Source organism: Bufo bufo, chromosome 11 (assembly GCF_905171765.1).
Source record: "Bufo bufo chromosome 11, aBufBuf1.1, whole genome shotgun sequence".
Lineage (NCBI taxonomy): Eukaryota > Metazoa > Chordata > Amphibia > Anura > Bufonidae > Bufo > Bufo bufo.
Genome location: NC_053399.1, coordinates 45,717,152 through 45,743,940, shown reverse-complemented (window position 1 = coordinate 45,743,940; position 26,789 = coordinate 45,717,152). Strand labels below are relative to the sequence as shown.

The 26,789-nt window shown below is 43.5% G+C and overlaps 1 protein-coding gene across 1 annotated transcript in view; it reads right to left on the bottom strand.

Moving 5' to 3' along the window:
• Positions 1–7,285: 7,285 nt before the first annotated feature.
• The window catches only part of RALGAPA1 (Ral GTPase activating protein catalytic subunit alpha 1), a 188,629-nt gene continuing 169,125 nt past the window's right edge, over positions 7,286–26,789 (bottom strand). The window contains 2 exon segments of the mRNA XM_040412867.1: positions 7,286–8,621; positions 23,381–23,511. Coding sequence (XP_040268801.1) covers positions 8,512–8,621; positions 23,381–23,511 — 241 coding nt within the window. The 3' untranslated portion in view covers positions 7,286–8,511.

The following is a 26,789-nucleotide window of genomic DNA, read 5'->3' as shown; positions in this document are numbered from 1 at the left end:
TTGCTCCTCACCAGCCCCATACAGCACTTCTGGACTGAATAGCATTTATAGTAAATGCCATTCCCCTTTAGTCATGTTGCAGTACAGACCGCAGCAATTGAAAGGTTAACACCTAGGATCTGAGCTTCCTCCGACCCCAGCTGTAAAGCAGGAGTCTATGCTGTGAAGTGTAGTTGTTAGAAACAGCTGGTTCTTAGTGCAAAAGCCATTAACCCCATCCCCTCTACTGCATCAACACCAAAAGACGTTGCTGCTGACTGAGGCCTGGCCCTGCTCGCTGTCGAGAGTGGGCAGTCATTAAGGGGTTAGTATCCCACTGTCCAATTGGTGCCCTCTATGACCATGTAGGGACATATTACAATTTTCCCTGTCAATAGGATAGGTCAGTTGTCAATGTATTCATACTTTTCTAGGAGTAACAGAGGAAAGGCACAATACAAAGGTCTAAGGAAATGTTAACCAGTATCATATTAGTGGTTAAGGGAACCTGTCACTATGAAAATGCAGTGTACTCTACAGGAGGAGCTGAGCAGATTGATCGTTTTCTGTGAAAAAATTATGTAAAACGTGTAATTTATCCATTTAAATTCCTGCTCATTCTGGGCTTTGAAGTCCAGGAGGCGGTCCTATCAGTGACTGACAGCTATCTCTGTATACACAGTCATAGAGAGAAGGCTGTCAGTCACTGATAGGGCCTCCTCCTCATAGAGGGGCGGCTGTCAGTCACTGATAGGACCTCCTCCTCATAGAGGGCCGGCTGTCAGTCACTGATAGGACCTCCTCCTCATAGAGGGGCGGCTGTCAGTCACTGATAGGACCTCCTCCTCATAGAGGGGCAGCTGTCAGTCACTGATAGGACCGCCTCCTCATAGAGGGGCGGCTGTCAGTCACTGATAGGACCTCCTCCTCATAGAGGGGCGGCTGTCAGTCACTGATAGGACCTCCTCCTCATAGAGGGGGGCGGCTGTCAGTCACTGATAGGACCGCCTCCTCATAGAGGGGCGGCTGTCAGTCACTGATAGGACCTCCTCCTCATAGAGGGGCGGCTGTCAGTCACTGATAGGACCGCCTCCTCATAGAGGGACGGCTGTCAGTCACTGATAGGACCTCCTCCTCATAGAGGGAAGGCTGTCAGTCACTGATAGGACCGCCTCCTCATAGAGGGAAGGCTGTCAGTCACTGATAGGACCGCCTCCTCATAGAGGGAAGGCTGTCAGTCACTGATAGGACCGCCTCCTCATAGAGGGAAGGCTGTCAGTCACTGATAGGACTGCATCCTCATAGAGGGAAGGCTGTCAGTCACTGATAGGACCGCCTCCTCATAGAGGGAAGGCTGTCAATCACTGATAGGACCTCCACCTCATAGAGGGAAGGCTGTCAGTCACTGATAGGACAGTCTCCTGGACCTCAAAGCCCAGAAGGAGCAGGAATAAAATGGATGAAATACAAGGTATGCTGAATCTTTTCCCATAAACCATATCTTTTTCTGCTCAGCTCCTCCTGCTCTATAACATGCTGCCTGCAGCTTAGACACTATGTTCAACACATTTTGCGCAATAAAAGCCTTAAATAAATTAATTAGGATCACCTGTTACTGTGGCCTTGTAGGACTATCAATTCTATAATGCATTGTATGGCTTATGGTGAGAGGGGCACAGCCTAAGGCCTCATGCACACGACCGTTGTGTGCACCCATGGCCGTTGTTTCCGTTTTGCGTGATTTTCTGCGGACTCATTGACTTTCAATGGGTCCTTGAAAACTCGGAAAATGCACCGTTTGTCATCCGCCTCCGTGATCCGTGTATCCTGTCCGTCCCAAAAATATGACCTGTCCTATTTTTTTGACGGACAACGGTTCACGGACCCATTCAAGTCAATGGGTCCGTGAAAAAACACGGATGCACACAAAATTGGCATCCGTGTCCGTGATCCGTAGGCTACTTTCATACAGACGGCTCCGAAGATCCGTCTGCATAAAAGCTTCATCAGAGCTGAGTTTTCACGAAGTGAAAACTCAAATCCTACAGTATATTCTAACACAGAGGCGTTCCCATAATGATGGGGACGATTCTAATTAGAATATACTACGAACTGTGTACATGACTGCCCCCTGCTGCCTGGCAGCCCCTGATCTCTCACAGGGGGCTGTGATCCACACAATTAACCCCTCAGGTGCCGCACCTGAAGGGGTTAATTGTGCATATCATAGCCCCCTGTGAGAGATCAGGGGCTGCCAGGCAGCAGACCCCCCCCCCCCCCAGTTTTAATATCATTGGTGGCCAGTGCGGCCCCCCCCTCCCTCTATTGTATTATCATTGGTGGCCAGTGTGCGGCCCCCCCCTCCCTCTATTGTATTATCATTGGTAGCCAGTGTGCGGCCCCCCCTCCCTCCCTCTATTGTATTATCATTGGCCAGTGTGCGCCCCAGCCCCACCTCTATTGTATTAATATCATTGGTGGCCAGTGTGCGGCCTCCCCTCTCCCCCCCGATCATTGGTGGCAGCGGAGAGTTCCGATCGGAGTCCCAGTTTAATCGCTGGGGCTCCGATCGGTAACCATGGCAACCAGAACTGCAGTAGCGTCCTGGTTGCCAGGGTTACTTAGCAATATTAGAAGCATCATACTTAGGGAGGGAGGGGGGGGCCGCACACTGGTCACCAATGATAATACAATAGAGGGAGGGAGGGGGGTCCGCACACTGGCCACCAATGATAATACAATAAAGGGAGGGAGGGGGGGCTGCACACTGGCCACTAATGATAATACAATGAAGGGAGGGGGGGGGGGGCCGCACACTGGCCACCAATGATATTCAAACTGTGGAGGGATGGGGGGTTCTGCCCCCTGCTGCCTGGCAGCCCCTGATCTCTTACAGGGGACTATGATACGCACAATTAACCCCTTCAGGTGCGGCACCTGAGGGGTTAATTGTGCGGATTACAGCCCCCTGTAAGAGATCGGGTGCTGCCAGGCAGCAGGGGCAGTCATGTACACAGTTGGTAGTATATTCTAACTTGAAGAGTCCCCATCACCATGGGAACGCCTCTATGTTAGAATATACCATCGGATTTGAGTTACCTCGTGAAAACTCATATGCGACAGTAACTCAAATCCGATGGTATATTCTAACATAGAGGCGTTCCCATGGTGATGGGGACGTTCAAGTTAAAATATACCATCGGATTGGAGAAAACTCAGATCCTATGGTATATTAACTATTGACTTTACATTGAAAGTCAATGGGGGGCGGATCCGTTTGCAATTGCACCATATTGTGTCAACGTCAAACGGATCCGTCCACATTGACTTGCATTGTAAGTTAGGACGGATCCGTTTGGCTCCGCACGGCCAGGCGGACACCAAAACGACTTTTTTCATGCCCGTGGATCCTCCAAAAATCAAGGAAGGACCCACGGACCGAAAAAAACGGTCACGGATCACGGAAAAGGGGAACCCGTTTTTTCAGACCGCAAAAAAAAAAACGGTCGTGTGCATCCGTGGCCGTTGTGCCGTTTTTTTTCGCGGACCCATTGACTTTCAATGGGTCCGTGGAAAAATCGGAAAATGCACCGTTTTGCAGCCGCATCCGTTTCCTGTCCTTATTTTTTTGATGGACAACAGTTCACGGACCCATTCAAGTCAATGGGTCCTTGAAAGAACACGGATGCACACAAGATTGGCATCCGCGTCCGTGGGCCGTAGGTTACTTCATACAGACGGATCCGAAGATTCCGTCTGCATAAAAGCTTTTCAGAGCTGAGTTTTCACATTGTGAAAACTCATATCCGACATTATATTCTAACAGAGAGGCGTTCCCATAGTGATGGGGACGCCTCTATTTAGAATATACTACGAACTGTGTACATGACTGCCCCCTCCTGCCTGGCAGCACCCGATCTCTTACAGGGGGCTGTGATCCGCACAATTAACCCCTCAGTGCTGCACCTGAGGGGTTAATTGTGCATATCATAGCCCCCTATAAGAGATCAAGGGCTGCCAGGCAGCAGACCCCCCTCCCTGCCCAGTTTTAATTTCATTAGTGGCCAGTGCGGCCCCCCCTCCCTCCCTCTATTGTATTATTTTCATTGGTGGCACAGAGTGCGGCCCCCCCCCCCCCCCCCAAGCATCATACTTACCTGCTGCGCTGTCTGTGACCGGCCGCCGGGAGCTCCTCCTACTGGTAAGTGACAGATCATTAAGCAATGCGCCGCACAGACCTGTCACTTACCAGTAGGAGGAGCTCCCGGCCGGTCACAGACCGCGCAGCAGGTAAGTATGATGCTTCTAATATTGCTAAGTAACCATGGCAACCAGGACTGCAGTAGCGTCCTGGTTGCCATGGTTACCGATCGGAGCCCCAGCGATTAAACTGGGACTCCGAGCGGAACTCTCCGCTGCCACCAATGATCGGGGGAGGGGAGGCCGCACACTGGCCACCAATGATATTAATACAATAGAGGTGGGGCTGGGGAGCACACTGGCTACCAATGATAGTACAATAAAGGGAGGGAGGGGGGGCCGGACACTGGCTACCAATGATAATACAATAGAGGGATGGAGAAGGGGCCGCACACTGGCTACCAATGATAATACAATAAAGGGAGGGAGGGGGGGGTGGCCCGCACACTGGCCACCAATGATATTCAAACTGGGAAGGGAGGGGGGTCTGCCCCCTGCTGCCTGGCAGCACCTGATCTCTTACAGGGGGCTATGATACGCACAATTAACCCCTTCAGGTGCGGCACCTGAGGGATTAATTGTGCTGATCACAGCCCCCTGTAAGAGATCGGGTGCTGCCAGGCAGCAGGGGGCAGTCATGTACACATTTCGTAGTATATTCTAACTTGAAGCGTCCCCATCACCATGGGAACGCCCGTGTTAGAATATACTGTCGGATATGAGTTTTCACGATGTAACTCAAATCCGATGGTATATTCTAACATAGAGGCGTTCCCATGGTGATGGGGACGCTTCAAGTTAAAATATACCATCGGATTGGAGAAAACTCTGATCCTATGGTATATTAACTCCTGACTTACAATGCAAGTCAATGTGGACGGATCCGTTTGCAATTGCACCATATTGTGTCAACATCAAACGGATCCGTCCACATTGACTTGCATTGTAAATCAGGATGGATCCGTTTGGCTCAGCACGGCCAGGCGGGGACACCAAAACGACTTTTTTCATGTCCGTGGATCCTCCAAAAATCAAGGAAGACCCACGGACGAAAAAACGGTCATGGATCACGACCAACCGAACCCCGTTATGCGGACCGTGAAAAAATACTGTCGTGTGCATGAGGCCTAAAGGGAAACACTGCAGGCAGGCCTGGGGCCTTTATCAGGTCCCAGACGGTCGTGCACGAACATCATCACCCCACAATCTCATTCATCAGGCGCAGATGCGAGACAGAGGGAGTCCGCTGCCTCTGTAACTGCTGCAGTCTATTGCGGTTAAATGGTCCGCATTGGCGCTTGTGCCGATCTGGGTCTTTAAAACAGGAGCATGTCTCTAATGTGATTGCTGAGCCCCCACTCTCCGCTGCACGGGGACCCTTGCCGGGTATATTGTAGGCTACAGTTAAGAGGGCGGAGGCCTAGAATAAAGCTGTAAAAACATATCTGCAGTTATTACACACATTTACTAAAACAGACACGTCAGGGCGAGCTGATGCACACCACTAATAAATTCTTTTCTGTGATTGATTTATAGTAAGGGGTTTTTTCGGGACTTCTATAGCTTTTAAAGGAATGCTCGTGTAGTTTCTACCTCATGTACATCTTCCCCATGCTTTTTGTTTTCATTTTGGACTCTTTCTCCCGTTTTCACCAAGTATACAAATCCCTCTGGTCTGTTTCCTCAAAGGGGTATTCCCATCACAGACATTGGGGGCATATCGCTAGAATATGCCCCCGTTGTCTGATAGGTGAGGGGACCCGCACCTACGCTGAGAATGGTGCGGGGATAGCAGTGGCTGGAGGACCCCGGGTTTCCTGGTGTCCAACCACCGCCAAGCGCTCTACCCATACAAGTGAATGGGAGCGCATCGGGCTTACGCAGCCACCGCTTTCATTCATTTCTATGGGGCACAACGGAAATAGCTGACCCAGCAGTCGGCTATTTTCAGCGGCCCCATAGATATGAATGGAGGGCGGCTGTGCATGCGTAGTCCGCCCTCTGCCACCTTTCCCGCTTTGTTCTCGAACCTGCCCCTATCAGACAATGGGGGGCATATACTAGCGATATGCCCCCAATGTCTATGATGGGAAAACCCCTGTATGCATGTATTCCTATTTCTAATAAAACCTATGATGTACTTCTCCTTTCTGTCACAGCTCCAGCACTGCCCCTAACTATGCCATGGACATGTGACCACAGCCCAGAACGGAAGATAGGAGCATAAAAGGTAAAAAAACTAACAATAAATACAAAATTACACCTACCTTCATAAATAATTATTTAAAAAGGATGTTGATGCAAACCAGAAACCTCCTTTCAGGCCCCATATTAATATATTTAGTATTATAAAACTAAAAGCCATTGGCCATGTGTGTGTGTATATATATATGCTTGAAAGAGGACGTCTTAGTGAGCTATTCAATAGAATGTATCTGTATAGCGCTACCTGCTGTTTGTTCTTCTCCACCACACTGAGGTGGTCGCGCCTGCTCAGTTTAAATCTTCAACTGCCACCAGATGTATCTTCTCTTAGAAGCTGCAGCAGAATGGACACGCCCCTGAGCTGCAGCAGAATGGACACGCCCCTGAGCTGCAGCAGAATGGACACGCCCCTGAGCTGCCAGCTTGAAATAAATTCTAGCAAAACAATTAGAGCACTGAATATCCAGATCTCCGGACCCATGTGAGGTACAGGGCTGGTTTTAGCTGTGTTATACAAAGAGATTGTCATGTACTAGTTTATGTCTGATTTAAATTTTTTTCATCAATCATGACATATTCCTTTAATAATTTTGGCACATCTTCCTGAAAACAATCTATGCTGGCTACGAGCTGGTATAACACTTGCCCTATAATTACACTAGTTTATGTTGTACATTAAAGTAACTCTGTCTGGCCATGGGAGTCAATCAAACCCCACGTTTCCCAAAAGCGATGAGAGGGAAAGATGGAAAAAGTTACACAATGCTGTTTTCCCCCCAGATACTGCTCAATAAAGCACCTTAGTCTCTCACTACATGATGGGCGTAGTTGTCCCAGTTTACCTATAACCTGTGGGTACTGTCATAAGAACATACAGAAAAGATAAAAAGTTAATGCAAAAAATGGTTTTAGATTTATTATTTGTGACACACATGAAAACAATGCATTCATTAATATATTCATGGCCTAACTTAAGAGTGACATGGTGGATGTAGAGGTCAGTGCTCGAAAAAACGTGGAGTCATTAAAAGCAAACCTAAGACAAGGTGGAGAATGGAAGCAGCACTATCTACTCGGCCAGCAGGTGAAATGTTATCAGACCAGTCTCTGCTCAGTCCTTTGGCATCTCTAGTGAAGGTGCTAGAAGCATTTATTACAAGAGCGTGTCCTCTGTGGTTGCAAGAACAGAAGGGCCACAGGGGGACGCTCTCGTACATGAGCGCAGTCAGCATTATAGTTATACGTGGCCATGGCATTTGACATTCTCCATTGCATATACAAGGCCATGTGTAATAAAATGAATGGAACCTACTGATTCCAGCATATAAAAGCATAAAATAACCTGAAAGGGACTCTTCTTCATCATGGAATGACCCCCTAGTACAAGGCAAATAGAAAAGAAATCGCAGCCCCATATATGACAACAGCCCAAAGGAAAAGGCGAATCCTTTCATGACATTCTCATACATGACGCAGGCCCGTGAAAGGAATATATTATATATATGTATATATAGTAACAAAATAATACATGTATTAAAAATATTACGTGACTAGTCATGTTACATTTAATATTTATCTGGTTTCATTGGACCAAAAAAAACAAAAAAAAAAACACCTTATATAGATATTGCTGCATAACATATTTTCTTGTAAAACCAGATTAACCGAAAATATCTATAGGATTTTTTAGGATGGTCCAAAGAAAAGACAAAAGTCAGCTGAACAAGCCTCCAATAATAAGAAGAGGCAAGAATATCAAAATAAAATATACAACATGCTGGGGTGCGGAAAGTGTGTGGACCCGGGGGACACCGAGAATGAGAAAGAAGTGATAAAGCAGCAGATATACATATGGCACCCTGCATTGTACAGAACCATTTAAAACCACAGAGACATAAAATCTTAAATTATATCTAAAAAAGTCCAGTGTTATTCACTCAAAATAGTGAGGTGTAAAAAAAAAAGACACAAAAAAAAACTTGGGATAAAACTGTAGGGAGAGTGACCTGGCCACAAAGTCAAACATGAATGTGGTGGTGCCCGACATCCCCTGCACATGGCAAATCCCATCCAAGGTGATAAGAGGAAAACTAGGACTTGTTGGCAGAGCCAGAGGAACGGCGTAGCTTAATAGACATGCGGCTTTTGCTGGTCCGGGGTGACATAGGGGGACGCCAATTCTGAACCCTCACCCTGAGTCAACACCATCTCATTCTGTTCATCGCTTGGGTAAAAGCCTAGAAAAAAATAAGGGAACAATGAATGATGTTGAAGAAATGCAATGAAAATCACAATATACAGTGCCTTGCAAAAGTATTCACCCCCCTTGACTTTTTTTCGTATTTTGTTACATTACAGCCTTAAGTTCAATGTTTTGTTAATCTGAATTTATGTGATGGATCAGAACACAATAGTGAAGTTGGTGAAGTGAACTGAGAAAAATATATAAATAAAACTATTGTTTTAGAATAGAAAACAGAAAATTAGCATGTGCGTACGTATTCACCACTTTGTCAGGAAGCCCATAAAAAGCTCCGGTGCAACCAATTACCTTCATAAGTCACATAATTAGTGAAATGATGTCCACCTGTGTGCAATCTAAGTGTTACATGATCTGTTATTACATATACAGTCGTGGCCAAAAGTTTAGAGAATTACATAAATATTGGAATTGGAAAAGGTTGCAGCTTAAGTTTTTATAATAGCAATTTGCATATACTCCAGAATGTTATGAAGAGTGATCAGGTGAACTGCATAGTCCTTCTTAATTAACTTGATGCAAAAAAAAACTTTCCACTGCGTTTCATTGTTGTCATTAAAGGACCTGCTGAGATCATTCAGTAATAGTCTTGTTAACTCAGGAGAGATGGTTGACGAGCACAAGGCTGGAGATCATTATGTCAGGCTGATTGGGTTAAAATGGCAGACTTGACATGTTAAAAGGAGGGTGATGCTTGAAATCATTGTTTTTTCCATTGTTAACCATGGTGACCTGCAAAGAAACGCGTGCAGCCATCATTGCGTTGCATAAAAATGGCTTCACAGGCAAGGATATTGTGGCTACTAAGATTGCACCTCAATCAACAATTTATAGGATCATCAAGAACTTCAAGGAAAGAGGTTCAATTCTTGTTAAGAAGGCTTCAGGGCGTCCAAGAAAGTCCAGCAAGCGCCAGGATCGTCTCCTTAAGAGGATTAATCTGCGGGATCGGAGTGCCACCAGTGCAGAGCTTGCTCAGGAATGGCAGCAGGCAGGTGTGAGCGCATCTGCACGCACAGTGAGGCGAAGACTTTTGGAAGATGGCCTGGTGTCAAGAAGTGCAGCAAAGAAGCCACTTCTCTCCAAAAAAAACATCAGGGACAGATTGATCTTCTGCAGAAAGTATGGTGAATGGACTGCTGAGGACTGGGGCAAAGTCATATTCTCCAATAAAGCCTCTTTCCGATTGTTTGGGGCATCTGGAAAAAAGGCTTGTCCGGAGAAGAAAAGGTGAGCGCTACCCTCAGTCCTGTGTCATGCCAACAGTAAAGCATCCTGAGACCATTCATGTGTGGGGGTTGCTACTCATCCAAGGGAGTGGGGCCCACTCACAATTTTGGCCAAAACACAGCCATGAATAAAGAATGGTACCAAAACACCCTCCAACAGCAACTTCTTCCAACAACAGTTTGGGGAAGAACAATGCATTTTCCAGCACGATGGAGCACTGTGCCATAAGGCAAAAGTGATAACTAAGTGGCTCGGGGACTAAAACGTTGACATTTTGGGTCCATGGCCTGGAAACTCCCCAGATCTTAATCCCATTGAGAACTTGTGATCAATCCTCAAGAGGCGGGTGGACAAACAAAAACCCACTAATTCGGACAAACTCCAAGAAGGGATTATGAAAGAATGGGTTGCTATCAGTCAGGAATTGGCCCAGAAGTTGATTGAGATCATGCCCAGATCGAATTGCAGAGGTCCTGAAAAAGAAGGACCAACACTGCAAATACTGACTCTTTGCATAAATGTCATGTAATTGTCGATAAAAGCCTTTGAAACGTATGAAGTGCGTGTAATTATATTTCACTACATCACAGAAACAACTGAAACAAAGATCTAAAAGCAGTTTAGCAGAAAACTTTGTGAAAACTAATATTTTTGTCATTCTCAAAACTTTTGGCCACGACTGTACACACCTTTTTTGAAAGGCCCCAGAGGCTGCAACACATAAGCAAGAGGGATCACTAACCAAACACTGCCATGAAGACCAAGGAACTCTCCAAACAAGTAAGGGACAATGTTGTTGAGAAGTACAAGTCAGGGTTAGGTTATAAAAAAATATCCAAATCTCTGATAATCCCCAGGAGCACCATCAAATCTATCATAACCAAATGGAAAGAACATGGCACAACAGCAAATCTGCCCAGAGACGGCCGCCCACACAAAACTCACGGACCGGGCAAGGAGGGCATTATCAGAGAGGCAGCACAGAGACCGGAGGTAACCCTGGAGGAGCTGCAGAGTTCCACAGCAGAGACTGGAGTATCTTTACATAGGACAACAATAAGCCGTACGCTCCATAGAGTTGGGCTTTATGGCAGAGTGGCCAGAAGAAAGCCATCACTGTCAGCAAAAAACAAAAAGGCACGTTGTGAGTTTGCAAAAAGGCATGTGGGAGACTCCCAAAATGTATGGAGAAGGGGCTCTGGTCTGAGGAGACTAAAATTTTACTTTTCGGCCATCAAAGAAAACGCTATGTCCTGGCGAAAACCCAACCACATTACATCACCCAAAGAACACCATCCCCACAGTGAAGATGGTGGTGGCAGCATCATGCTAGTGGGGAGGTTTTTTCAGCAGCCAGGACTGGGAAACTGGTCAGAGTTGAGGAAAGATGGATGGTGCTAAATACAGGGATATTCTTGAGCAAAACCTGTACCACTCTGTGCGTGATCTGAGGCTAGGACAGAGGTTCACCTTTCAGCAGGACAATGACCCCAAACACACGGCCTAAAGCAACACTTGAGTGGTTTAAGGGGGAAACATATAAATGTGTTGGAAAGGCCTAGTCAAAGCCCAGATCTCAATCCATAGAAAATCTGTGGTCAGACTTAAAGATTGCTGTTCACAAGAACAAACCATCCAATGGAAGGAGCTGAATCAGTTTTGCAAGGAGGAATGGGCAAGAATCCCAGTGTTAGGATGTGCAAGCTCAAGAGACTTATCCAAAGCGACTTGGGAGCTGTGATTGCCGCAAAAGGTGGCTCTACAAAGTATTGACTTTAGGGGGTGAATAGTTATGCACATTGACTTTTTCTGTTATTTTGTCCTATTTGTTGTTTGCTTCACAATATAAAAAAAAAAAACTTTTCAAAGATGTCGGCATGTTCTCTAAATTACATGATGCAAATCCTCAAACGATCATGTTAATTCCAGGTTGTGAGGCACCAAAATACGAAAAAAGTCAAGGGGGGTGAATACTTTTGCAAGGCACTGTACATGAAACACTTTTCTTGTGATTTGCTGGAAACTGGTGAAATAGGTTAAATATTACCCCCAAAATCTGTTGCATCTTGAACCCCAGGAAGGAGTCTGAGTGATGGTGTTCATGTTAATCTAAGCTAGACCCAGGTCCTGGCACAAGTGGCGGATAATGTCAGTGAACTGTGCTGTACTGATGGCTTAGGGCACTTTCACACTAGTGTTTTTCTTTTCCGGTATTAAGTTCTGTCACAGGAGCTCAATACAGGAAAAAAATTGATCAGTTTTATCCTAATGCATTCTGAATAGAGAGCATTCCGTTCAGGATGGATCAGTTCAGTCCCTCTTACGTTTTTTGGCCGGAGTAAATATCGCAGCATGCTGCATTTTTCTCTCCGGCCAAAAATCCTGAACACTTGCCGGAATGCCGAATCCGGAATTAATTTCCACTGAAATGTATTAATGCTGGATCCGGTACTAAGTGTTCCGGAAAAACTGATCCTTTTTCCCGATCTGCACATGCGCAGACCTTTAAAAATTAGAAAAAAATTAATACCGGATCCGTTTTTTCCGGTTGACCAACCAGAAAGACAAATCCTTTCTTGCAATGCATTTGTCAGACACATCCGCATCCAGATCCGTCTCACAAATGCATCCGTTTGCGTCCGGATTGCCGGAATCCTCTGCTGCAAGTGTGAGAGCCTTACATGTTATACACACTCTATATTTATAATGTGCATGTTAAACGCTTACATTTTATACTAGTTATATTACGGTGTTATTGTAGTAGAAGGTTGTATAATGGCACCATTATGGGGTACACTGTTAATTAAGTTTTATGAACTCTTTCTGGGGGAAATGGGGAAAAACTGCAATTCTGCTATTCTCTTTTTATATTTTTAAACTTTATAACTTTCACTTTGCAGCATCAATAACATCGGGTGATCAACCACACCTTTTAGGGTACGACCATACAGTGCAGTCGTGTTGCGGTTGCATATCGCCCCGTTGTGTGGTCGTACCCGTACACTGCCCAATTATCATAAAAACTCATCCCTGAAAATCGGTCCATGTGAAGGGAGATTTAGATTAGGCTGCTGTTAAAGTGTTGGCCTGGCATAAGGCCCCTTAGTGACCATCATAAAATGGCGTATTGGTGGTCACTAAGGGGCTATGCTACTTAGTATTACTATAGTAATAAACATATATAACTATAGTTCATATTATATAGCCAGGGGGGTAGCTATAGGGAAAAAAAATTCACAAATTTTCTAAAATTAGAATTTTTCTACTTTTAAAACAGATCGTAATTCCTCATAAAACAGTTATCAATCAACATTCCGCATAGGTCTGCTTTATGTTAGCATCATTTTGTAAATGTCATTTTATTTTTTTAGGACGTTAGGAGGCTTAGAAGTTTAGAAGACATTTTTCATATTTATCAAAATTTCCCAAATCATTTTTGTAAGCACCAATTCAGTTATAAAGTGCTTTTGAGGGGCTTATGTAAATGGAAACCACCAATAAATGACTTAATTTTAGAACCTACACCCCTCAAATTATTACAAACTTTGTTAACCCTTCAGGTGTTCCACAAGAATTAAAGGAAAATGGAGGTGAAATTTCAAAATTGCACTTTTTTGGTAGATATTTTTATGTTAATCATTTTTTTCTTGCAACACAGCAAGGGTTTAACAGCAAATAAACCTCAATATATATTACTCTGATTCTACAGTTTACAGAAATACCCCATATGCGGTGGTAAACTGCCCTATGGGCACGTAGCAGTGGTCAGAAAGAAAGGAGCGCCATATGGATTTTGGAGGCAGATTTTGCTAGAATGGTTTTTAGGCACCATTTTGTATTTGAAGAGACCCTGATGTACCCCTACAGTGGAAACCCCCAAAAAGTGACCCCATTTTGGAAACTACACCCCTTAAAGAATATATTAAGGGGGATACTGAGCACTTTGACCCCCTAAGCGTTTTACGGAATTTGGAAACACTTGGCTGTGAAAATGAAAAGTTTCATTTCTTCCAATAAAATGTTGCTTTAGCCCTAATTTTTCATTTTCACAAGGGGTAACAGGAGAAAAAGCACCCCATAATTTGCTACCCAAGGAAGGCATCGGACTGCCGTCCAAGCCATCGGGTCCCCGTTATTGCAGCGCGGGGACCTGATGGACACATGGCAGGATACCGCACTTGCCGCGGTCACCGCTGACTGCAGCACATCTGGGGTTAATGTGCCGGCATCTGTGTTTTCACCCCTGCTGATCGGGCGGGCGCTGTACGGCGTTAGGATTTGTGACCCTGTTCCCAGCCTACGGGTTAAGTTTATTAACCTATATTACATAATATATACCATAGTATTCAATATGTATAAATTAAAACTATATAAGGCTACTTGCACATCTGCGCGTTCCCTTTCCGCTATTGAGATCAGTCTTAGGATGTCAATAGGAAAACGCTTCAGTTTTGTCCCCATTAATTGTCAATGGAGACAACACGTTCCGTTTGGTTGCGCTCCCATCGCGGACAGAGTAACACTGCAAGCAACGTTTTTCTGTCCCCGATGTGGTGCGGAGCAAGACACACAATGTAAGTCATTGGTGGCGGATCCGTTTTCTCTGACACAATAGTAAACGGAAACATCCCCCATTGACTTTCAATGGTTTTCATGACGGATCCGTCTTAGCTATTTTAAAGATAATACAACCGGATCCCTTCAGAACAGATGCAGACGGCTGTATTATCGCGACGGAAGCGTTTTTTTGCTGGATCCATCAAAAAACGCTGGTGTGAAAGTAGCCTAATACGTACTATAGTGTAATATGTATATATCTTTTTTTAACCAAAGTACTACTATATATGTGCCATATGTACAATTACTGTATAATATCTACCATACTGTAGCTATATATTGTGTGTACTATGTAGAAAATTTGCGTTATTATAACCATATAAATATATAGCATGTATATTTACCAAAGTATTACTACATATATGTATGTACTCCACCATATGTATTGTATGTACATTTACCATATAATACGTACTATAGTGTAGTATGAATATTTATCATGGTATTGCTATATAATATGCACCATAGTATAACTATATATCTTATCGTCTAATATTTATATTATACATACTTCTGTAACACTATGGTACACACTACCTTATAGAGTTATACTATGCTACATACTACCTTATATGCATGTTACAAATGTTACATTATGATGGTACTGTTCTATAGCTATATTGAAAGGGTTGTTTCCCCCCTTCCCCCCAGGAACTTTATCAGACATGCAGAGGGAAGCATTCTTACCTGCACCCTGCAGATGGGTCCCCACTGCCCACTACACTCTCCACGTGTCAACATCCTGTTTGATGCAGGTCACGTGGCCGCTGCTGCCAGTGAATGGCCTCAGTGGTGATGTGTCACCCATGCTTCTCATGACCCAGTGATGTAACACATGAGGGACACGTCACTGCTGTCGCTAGTCATTGGCTGCAGGGGCCACGTGACACATGACAAACAGGATGTTGACCCATAGACAATAGATTGGGGCTGCAACTTAGCAGTGGAGAGCAGATAAGTATGCTTCTGTCCGCAGGTCCGGCCATGTGGAGGGCATGAACAACCTCTATAAACATATTTAGTTAGATATTATACTATAGTAAATATTATGCATTCTATACTATGGTACATTTACAGTTATACTGGGATACATATGGTTATATTATGGTAAGTACAGAGTATATAATATTATGTACACATTATAGTAATACTAAGATAAATATTTTCTACATATTATTGTACATATGTAATAAATATTTTACAGTTTTATTAGTCATATCTGACAACACAAATTTGTCCATGTCTCCGATTTTTGTCCATGCACTAAAAAAAGTGTAGTCCAATTATACGCCACCTATAAATTGGTTTCACTCCAAAAATTCTCCAACATTTTGGTCCACACAGGTGCATCTAGGCCGCGTCCTTTTCCCTGTGAAGCCACAACCCTTATCAGATTATTAGAAAAGGGTGTAAATGTGATGCAGGAATGCCAGTTTTTGGGAGCATTTTTAATAAGGAATCTGCCCCAAATTTATTGGAAACTTTCTTCAGCGGGCAAGTTATGATTAATTAAGGTGGGTTGATTGGGTCCCAAGAAAACACCTTTAAAGGGAATGTCTCCTCCAGCAATTCCTATCAAGTACAGTAATGTACAGAATATCTGCTGCTGACTCCAGTAATTTGTGTCTCTACATTCATCCCATATGTACCAGCAATCTGGCTGTATAATCCATTGAGATGACTCTTTCTTTCTGTACTATACAGCTATTTTGTAGGCACACAGCAGGGGAAAGGGTCAGGTAATGACCTACAAATTATGTTCTATACATGTGATACTGTACTCAGGCAGGAGATGATAGGTTCCCTTTTAAGATACCCTAAATATGGAACAAACCATTTTGCTTTGAGATCCATGAAATTGTGGCTCCCATAAATGCCCGATAGGTGTGGGTCCTACATATGGGATCCTGCCATATCATGAGAACTGCCATAGAGTTCAAAGTGCCAATGCTTGAACTCTAAGTTCGAGAGGGGCAGAGATATAATACTTTTTTATTTATGTAAATGATCTATTTTGAGCACCGGGGGGCTGGCCTTAGTGCTTGGTTGGGCTCCCTGGTTAGTGCTCGCTCCCTTCTACAAAGGCTATGCTGCACCCACATATTGGCCACAGCACATTGGCTAAATTACACTGACACCAATGAATACTTTTACACTATAATACCGCTAGACCACCAATGACCAGGTGAGCCACAGAGAAGACACCGGAAGACACGGCTAGATGAGATGTCTATCCTGCCAATCAAAGAGAAGGAGGAGTACACAGTACTGAGGGGAGTAGCGGTAGTGGTGCTCCAAGTGCTACAGCCGGCCCCCTCGGTGCTGAAAATAAGTAATTTGCATAAATATAAGAAAGTATTCTATCTTGGCAACTATTCACCCTAGAGATAAAAGAAGGGTCTCACTTTACTCACCATGATCAACCCTACCAGGCAATATGCCTGGTCTAATAGGGTTGATACTGCTAAGAGATGCTCTTTAAGTTTATTCATTCTTGGGTGATCGATTTTGGTCCAAGATTGAGAAAGTCTAGTAGTGGGTTTAATGTGTCTTTCATTACGTTTCTATAGGGGAAGGGCTGCTTGCACAGAAGTAAGCAATATGCCCAAGACACTGCTTTCCTTGGAGCAAAGTTTGTATAGGAACACATTTAATCTTTTTTATATGCCACCAATGCTTGAGATAACACAACCCCTTTAAGATCTATACTTTGTCAGTAGATGGAAACCTTGTTGTTTACATCCAGATGCTGAGAGCTCATGGATACATGGAGTAGCCTTGCACCAGCATGAATTGGTAGGACAGGCTTTAGCTTCTGAATGTGACCTTCAAACACAGTAGATGTAGCTGCAGAAATGTCTGAGACTGGAAAGCCTTGTGCCTGTCGACAAAACAATCCTATTAAGATGAACGGAACTCATTTTCGGTTACTGAAATTTCTGCAACAAAATCTGACATGCGGGAAGGCCCCCTAATGTTTCCATTCACTAACAGCAGTCAGATATTTTGGAAATGATAAAAAAAACAAGAATAATGTACAAGCAAATCATAGTAAAACGTTTTCCATTGGGGAAAAAAAAACGAACGAAATAAAAGCGCAAACCCAAAAACATAAGAGTACTATGAAATACAGTATTTTCAATAACTCTAATACGGCATTTGATTTATATTAAGTTTAAAAAAAGGAGGTGTAGTAGGGCTTAGAGAAAAGAGATATATATATATATTCTCTGCACGTTCCAAAGTGCAAAAAATAATAGTGATTGAATGAAAACAGAAACCATGTTTTCCCACTAGCATTACTTTGGGAAGCCCAAGAAACATCTTTAGGCCTCATGCACAACGGACAAGACTAGGACATGCTCTATTTTTTGCAGGGTCGTGGAACGGACATACGGATGCGGACAGCACAGTATAATGTTGTTTGGATCCATTGAAATGAATGGGACCGCAAAAATGCAGACTGAAGATACGGTTGTGCGCGTGAGGCCTTACAAAGTACGGGCCCTTTTAGGGTCCCTGCACACGATGCCGATAACGTGTTTTTATTTTTTTTCGGCACGGATTTTCATGCAGAAAACGAAGCGTACAGTACCAGTAAACTGAAGGTTTTGCCAAATCCCATGTACACGTTTTGTATTTTCTTACGTGCAGAAACTGAGCTGCCGTGCGGATTTTAACCCCTCCAGAAAATGACCCTTTTTCCTTAGACGGTCTGAAGTAAATCTACACAAGTGCATTTTTTAACCAATTAGTGGCATGACTAATTGTAGCCTTAAATAGTTGTCTGAGAAGGTGCTGCCAATCATCCGAAGCTCGTTCATCGTGTGATTGTATCTTTCATGCACATCGCCCTGTGTAAACTGGAGGGGATGATTGCTGCAGCTGAACGGGTGGTTCCCGACCAGACACCTGCGCATGGGCCTATATGTTCACCTTGGATTAACATTTTACATATCAGGTTGACATTTATTTTGTACTGATCCTGAACTATAGGTCGCATCTCAATCCAAAGCTGCATTCACCATTCTACAGGCTTTAGAGCTGAAATCTCCCTTCTTTCGTGTTGGCTCCAAGTCTGGATATTTTTTTTTTATCTGAAATCTGGATTCTGTGATAGTTTATACTGTGAAAAAACAACTTTCTCGGTGCATTATAGGAGCTCAGCTATGCTCTTTGACCTGTGGCTGGTAAAATGCTGAGCCTCTGTGGAAACCCTGAAGATCTGGATATAGGCTGTATCTCAAGAGCAGTACAAAATTAGTAATACAATGTATTTACAATATTACTCAACATGATACGTAGGATATATCTGTATATAATCTGCAATATGGTGATAACATGTGTACACACCCTTTAAGTACTGTATATGGTCTTTTTTTGCAATTTATCCCTCTGATACTATCGTGTTGCCTTTGTGTCCACATAATGCATGCAAATGTAACTTAGAATGCCAAATAGAAGCCCTAAACCACCAAAAGAACTGACATATTGGTTAAACCAGACCCAGGAATGATGCTAACCAACCTCGTACTAGTAGCCATTCTGTGAAATCATGCAAGGCGAGTACAGAAGCGTGCAGGTTAGTAGGGCGAAGAAAGTGACTGACAAGAGAATCAGGGCTTACCTCTCACAAAGAGAACAGAGATTTAATGATCTAAAGAGAAGAAATAATAAAGCAAATATAAAAAAAATACCAATCAAATGTGATTAGACAAATCAATCAAGATGGCAATAATCTCACGTCCGATGGCTGATCGGGCTATGCACATACCCCACGTCGTACAGGCGTCCCACCCCAGACTAATGCAGCAATCATTCACACAGCTACGTAATAAACACATCTTTGATCTGCTTAATGAGGATTCATTAGACTCATTTGGTAAAGGAAAGAAGAAGATGATACGTTATTTATTGTGGCAATTTACAGCCCTTGTAACAATCTCATCAAATGAGAGTCATTAAAGGAAGCTATAATTACTCTTCGCTTCTCTAATACAGATTTAACTGTTAGCGTCCCAGATGTCAATAAACGCGAACATCGCAATCATTTGTTAGCCAATTCTCCAAATAAGCTGAAGAGAAATGGACGAATAACGGGCTCCAAGTGACAAAGCGGCACAGAAGTCCTGCGCAGCTAGATAAGTGTCTCCCAGAGGAGAAATTTAAAGGGGGGTTTCCGACCCCTGAAATGCCCGGGTCCCTCCACACAATGTACAGCGCTGCCCATAATTATTCATACCCCCGGCCAATTTTGACTTAAAATTACTTTTATTCAACCAGAAAGTAATTTTTTTGACGGGAAATGACATCGGTGTCTCCCAAAAGATAATACAACGATGTACAAGAGGCATTATTGTGGGAAAAAAACATTTCTCAGCTTTTATTTACATTTGAGCAAAAAGTGTCCAGTCCAAAATTATTTATACCCTTCTCAATAATCAATAGAAAAGCCTTTATTGGCTATTACAGCAATCAAACGCTTCCTATAATTGCAGACCAGCTTTTTGCATGTCTCCACAGGTATTTTTGCCCATTTATCTTTAGCAATGAGCTCCAAATCTTTCAGGTTGGAGGGTCTTCTTGCCATCACCCTGATCTTTAGCTCCCTCCACAGATTCTCAATTGGATTCAAGTCTGGAACTTGAAAACATTTAGAAATGGCCTTGTAGCCCTTTCCTGACTTGTGAGCAGCCACAATGCGCCGCCGCAGGTCCTCACGGAGCTCCTGACTGTCCACAAACCAACTGCAGAGAGCTGCTGTTTTTCACCTGTTGAGTTGATTAAAACAGCTGTTCCCAATTAATCAGGGTAGTTAGGATGCTTTAGAACAGCTTGGACTATTTGGAATGGTATAGAACTTTGGATTTTCCCACAGACTGTGACAGTTTGTGAAGGGTATGAATAATTTTGGACTGGACACTTTTTGCTCAAATGTAAATAAAAGCTGAGAATTTTTTTTCCCACAATAATGCCTCTTGTACATCGTCTTATTATCTTTTTGGAGACACCTATGTCATTTCCCGTCAAAAAATTACTTGCTGATTGAATAAAAGTAACTTTAAGTGAAAAGTTGCCAGGGGTATGAATAATTATGGGCAGCACTGTACTTACCTGGCTCCCATGTCGCTTCTGAAGCCTGCACGGCCGCCGCTGCATCTCCCTGTCGCGCGGATGAAAACATCTGGCGGTGGTGGGGGTCCGCCAATGGCAGGCGGTGACAAGCCTCCCTAGCATCAAGGATAACAATAGGGTGGCTCTCCCCAGTCACCGCCTGCCATTGGCTGACATCCCCCCACCCAACCCTGTATGTCTTCATCCGCACATGGGGAGAGGCAGCGACGGCCGTGCAGGCTTCGGAAGCAACGTGGGTGCCGGGGAGCGAGGTAAGTACAATCTGTGTGAGGGGTCCGGGCATATAGGGGGGCATTTCAGGGATCGGATAACTCCTTTAAGGATATGTTCACATAGCCTTTATTCAATCCAGCATCTGGCTCTGCTTGTTTTTAATGGGAAATTGGCATTCTGGTGTATACGACGCAAATTCTTCCACGTGCTGTTTCTAAAACCACATTGTGAGGGAAAAGAAAGCAGCACACAAGTTCTTGGCACAGAAACCATGACAGATGTAAGCTAGTGGAATGGACCCATGAAATAGGGCTAAATCCACGGCAGAAATCCAAGCGACAGCCTTGGATTTCTGCTGAAAATTCCACAGCAAATACGTAAAATCTTGTCGTGTCTTTAACCGTCTGAAAATACCTGAAGGAGTTTTATCCCTGAATTAGAAGGTTTACTAATATGTAAGGTGTTAAAAATGACCTAAAAATTGATGAAGCCATTTCATGGTTCTGTGTCTGGAGAAGAATTAGTAATGTAGTACACAGCTAAAGCCGGCACGCCATGATGGGCATGTCCACCAGCAAGAGGCAATCCTCACACAATGCCATACATGCACATCATAGTGATTGCGCAGACATACTAGTGCATCCCAATAAATATTATCATCATCTAACAGTTATTTTAATTTCAGTAATTCAATTCAAAAAGTGAAACTTATACAAGAGAGTGTCACACCATGAGTCTACAATATTCTAATTTTGTGATATATTGGCTTTTGTGTTTTCACTAGCTGTAAGTCAATCATCAACTTTAAAAGAAGTAAAAGCTTGAAATAGATCACTCTGTGTGTAATAAATCGATATAACATGAATTTCACAGTTTGAATTGAATTACTGAAATAAATTAACTTTTCGATAATATTCTTATTTATTGAGATGCACTAGTAGCTGATCACCAAGTGAAGAATGGCTGCGATGCTCACAAACCTGGACTAATGATCTGAGAACCCCTGTGATGCCTTTGTCATGTTATGGCAAGCGCTTGCTGTACTCACCACTCCCTGGTCTTCCGGTCCTCACGGTGTACAGCGCCAGGGTGTGGTGCATGTACTATTACCTGATGCTGTGCAACATCAGGTAACGGTGCAGTGCTAGGCCTGGAAGAAGACCTGGGAGTGGTGAATGCAGAAAGACTGCGCTGTCCAGAGCAGGAGAGGTAAGTTCATTTATCAATTGTATGTCTGATTTGAGGTCTGATCTGAGATTTGATGAAAACATTTTTTTTCTAGTTTTCCTTCTCTAAAACCTAGGAGCATCTTATAACCAGGTGTGTCTTATAAAGTGAAAAATACTTTGTGTATATTTACATGAACCCCTTCCTGTACTGTAACATTCTGTGTTCTATAGTGCAGTACACAATTACCATATCAGTCGTTCCACTGCTATTCCTAAAGAGTTGATTGGTGGGGGGTGCTGGGTGTTGATATTGAAGATGTATCTTAGGGATAAGCCATCAATTGTTAAATCCTGGAGAACACCAGTTAAAGGCTACTGACACATTTGGAGCAATTTTCTATTATTATTATAATTAATTTTCATGTATTTTTATAAAAATGAATAATAATATTGTCGGGCTTCTAGGTTGCCCTCGCCTGAACGATCTTCTAGGCTGATTTGTGTTCAACTTTGAGAGTCTGACGAACTGGCTTTGTGTGCAGAGAATACAGAGAGAGAAGGTGGAAAGAGTCTACCTTACGCAACATTCTTTATCGGTTTTCTACTTTTTTGCTTTATAAGTAGTGTGATTTTTTTTATTGCACACACAGGTGGCACATTGAAGTCATTGTGCCTCTGAGGCTATAGTCTGTGGAATATTTCCTGGGCAGTCAGCCACTGATAAGAACAAATAGGTCTTATAATAGGCCAATAAATGGCGTATGCTGCGGTTATTTAATAAAGTGTTTACAGCAACGTCATGCGGTGCGGAGAACAGCATCCAAAAGAGCTGCTCCAAGACCACCTTTGATGTAATCTTTGTGTATCATCTTTAACCAAAAGGAAGAATGTCAGGCAGCAGCAGTATGGTCACACATAAAAGAAAAAAACATAATTGAACTTTTTTTTTTCTTCCTGGCAGCCAGATGGCACGACATTTCGTGAACGTTCAGAAAATAGATCAACCTAGCGACTCAATCTGCTGAATAAGATTTACCTGTTCCAAGCTGGCAACGCAAGCAGGTTCATGCCGGAATCCGACTTATAATTCTGCGAGCGGGGTCTATTGTTTGCATGGCAAATATGTACACTGGTAAAATTCAAGCGTAGCTGCAAAAATGTACAACTGACCAAGCCAACCAGAGGAATGGCGGCCAGTCCTGAGGCGTAAAACCTGAACATCAAAACAAGCCGATAACATTTTATTTCAACGGAGGGAAAGGAAGGCTCAGCGATTTGGACAAGGAGCCATCTAAATATGCATCAAATATATACCAAGGAATAAAAAACAAAGCATCACTCAAACAGGGATGTATAAACAATTACTACTTACGTGCATTCATTAGATGATGGTGGTTATGGTTTGGAGCTGGGCAGAAGACTTGCGCAGCATAATCTTCAAAGGTGGTTGGCTCCAAATGTTGCTGGATGATTAGATTCAAATATCGCATTCGCTCCTCAAAGCTTCAGTGTTTGGAGTTAAGAGCAATAACGTAAAATGTAGAGGTCACAGCACTTACATATTAGCACCTAGGCCAAGCATCTCCCCCGCTGTCTGATGCGGAGTGTGATTTATTGAGGAATGCCACACCTAATGATGACCTTACTGATGACAGCACCATACAAAACAGACCTGTGCACCTCTCCTGTGTGCACCAGGAACAGTCAGTATAAGATTCAATCAGGTTCTTGCTTCACGGTCTAACAATTCTCTTGTGTAGTAAGTGGATCCATGCCCAAATCGAATCTACACTTCTACTTGAATCTTACCCAGTCATACTATATACTTCTACTTGAATCTTACCCAGTCATACCATATACTTCTACTTGAATCTTACCCAGTCATACCATATGAGATACCTTGACGGTGGTGCAAAAGGGCTCCGATGTGTTCCTGACAGGAATACATTGGCTAAAGTCTAAGGCCCCTTTCACACGAGCGAGTATTCCGCGCGGATGCGATGCGGGGGGTGAACGCATTGCACCCGCACTGAATACCGACCCATTCATTTCTATGGGGCTGTGCACACGAGCGGTGATTTTTACGCATCACTTTTGCGTTGCGTGAAAATCGCAGCATGCTCCTCTTTGTGCGTTTTTCACGTAACGCAGGCCCCATAGAAATGAATGGGGTTGCGTGAAAATCGCAAGCATCCGCAAGCAAGTGCGGATGCGGTGCGATTTTCACGCACGGTTGCTAGGAGACGATCGGGATGGAGACCCGAACCTTATTATTTTTCCTTATAACATGGTTATAAGGGAAAATAATAGCATTCTGAATACAGAATGCTAAGTAAAACAGGGCTGGAGGGGTTAAAAAAAAATAAAAATCATTTAACTCACCTTAATCCACTTGCTCGCGATGCCCGGCATCTCCGTCTGACTCTTTTACTGTATAGGACCTGTGGAGAGCATTAACTATAGTTTAAGGACCTGGGATGACGTCACTCCGGTCATCACATGGTACGTCACATGCTCTTTTACCATGGTGATTCACCATGGTAAAAGATCATGTGACGTACCATGTGATGACCGGAGTGACGTCATCGAAGGTCCTTTAGCCAGGTCCTAAAGAAAAGAATACAGAAGGAGATGCCGGCTGCGCTATCAAGTGGATTAAGGTGAGTTAAATTTTTTTTTTTTTTTTTTAACCCCTCCAGTGCTATTTTACTTTTCATTCTGTAATCAGAATGCTATTATTTTCCCTTATAACCATGTTATAAGGGAAAATAATACAATCCACAGAACACCGATCCCAAGCCCGAACTTCTGTGAAGAAGTTCGGGTTTGGGTACCGAACACGCACGATTTTTCTCACGCGAGTGCAAAACGCATTACAATGTATTGCACTCGCGCGGAAAAATCGCGGGTGTTCCCGCAACGCACCCGCGCATTTTTCAGCAACGCCCGTGTGAAAGAGGCCTTAGTTCTTAACATCAGCTTGAGGGATTGGCCAGTGTTGTCAGTTGCATATCATTGTGGTGCACCTTTCGCGGTGATTTACCCCCCTGACATAAAAGCATAAATGTAAACAGGACCTAATGGACAAGACGTAAGTAAACTAACAATCATCCTCTGTATCCTTGGACCTGAGGTCCCCATTTATGTTTGGTGCCATTTTCTTTTAGCTCTTTTTTTTTTATACAGTTGCTGTAACATTTCGGAATCGGTTCTCCCCCTCTACAGAACTCTTAGCTGTGCTAATCTAAAACGTGATATATTTGGTTATACAGATAGCTGACAATATCTCAGTGTTATCGGTGTGTGCGCTAATGTCGAGTAGTGGTTATGCAGCTTTCTACGGCCTTCTAGTGTGAACAGGAGTGATCAATTGAAGGCGCCTCTTTCCCAGCACGCCTAGAGAGATAAGTTAACACACCAGTGGGATTTTCTAGGACCCACCTAGACGCCACGTCTGTAATGTGCTAACAAGCTCATTTTTTCCTCCCTCTTGCCTCTTTATTTTTTTTTACCTTTCTGCCTCTCAGGAATAGCTTAGAAGTTCAGTGAACTAAACATAATGAAAAGCTCCACGGGAGGCAGAAAAGAACTGTTTTTTTTTCTTTTTCAGCCAAATAGAAAATTAGTTTTGGTAATACACAAAGGGCAGTTTTTTTCATGTGCAAGGGAGACTTGCTGTGAATCTGCCGATTCTATTAACTGCACAGAAATCAGCAGCTGGGAGAGGCTCCCTGCATGGATGCACACCTCGGGTCAAGAGATTACAAAGGAGACGGATCCGCAAAGTATCACTTTTTTTATTTTTTTATTTTAGATACAATTCATGATTGTGTCAGTTTGATAAATAGCACTTTACATCTATTCATAACATGCTTCTGGCATATTTTTGGTGTACACACTGAATCTTTTATGACCTAGGCAAATGTATCTGTACTAGAAGTCTGCCATTGTAAATCTATATTATGTGCTGTACATTTTAGGCATTTTAGGCACTGCGCCTCTACATAACTTTGGCAGATAACCCGCCAGCGCAGGACGGATAAAGACCGGCATCTAAATCACCGATCTTCATAAAGGTCGCCCATAGTCTGGTAGGGTTGACCATGCCAACAAGAACTATACCCTGGTTATGTATTTCTGTTGTCCCATTCCCAAGAAAAGCACATTTGGAGCACCAGTTCGTAACACCCTTAAAGGGAACCTGTCATCAACTTTGTGTTGCCCATACTAATGGCAGAATAAAGTAGAGACAGGTGAGTAGATTTCAGCGGTCTGTCGTTTATAAGTAAAAAGTAAGTGGTTGCCGAGAACCAACATCACAAACATTGCAGCCTGAGTCTGAAAGGGTCACGACCACCTGAGAAGAGTCCTGGTTATTCCTAATCTCCTGCCCACCTGCTGATGATTGACAGTCTTCTACCTAGTTTTCTCCCATTCTCTCTAGGAGAGAACTGCCAATCATCAGCAGACGGGGAGAGAGCAGGAGATATGAATAACCAGGACTCTTCTCAGGTAGATCTGACTCTTTTCAAGGCCTGGGCTGCAATGATTATGAAGCTGGTTCTCGGCAGCCACTTACTATTAGCTCATGAGTGACACACCGCTGACATCAGCATTTCTGTCACTAATTTATGCTGCCCTCCGTGAGGACAGCATAAAGTTGATGACAGGTTCCCTTTAAGGCTCATGTATATGACCATTGCCGTTCTTGTGGTCCGGGTGCATGTGTTCCGCATTTTGCGGAAGAGAACGTCCTGCCCTCTATAGAACTGTCCTATCCT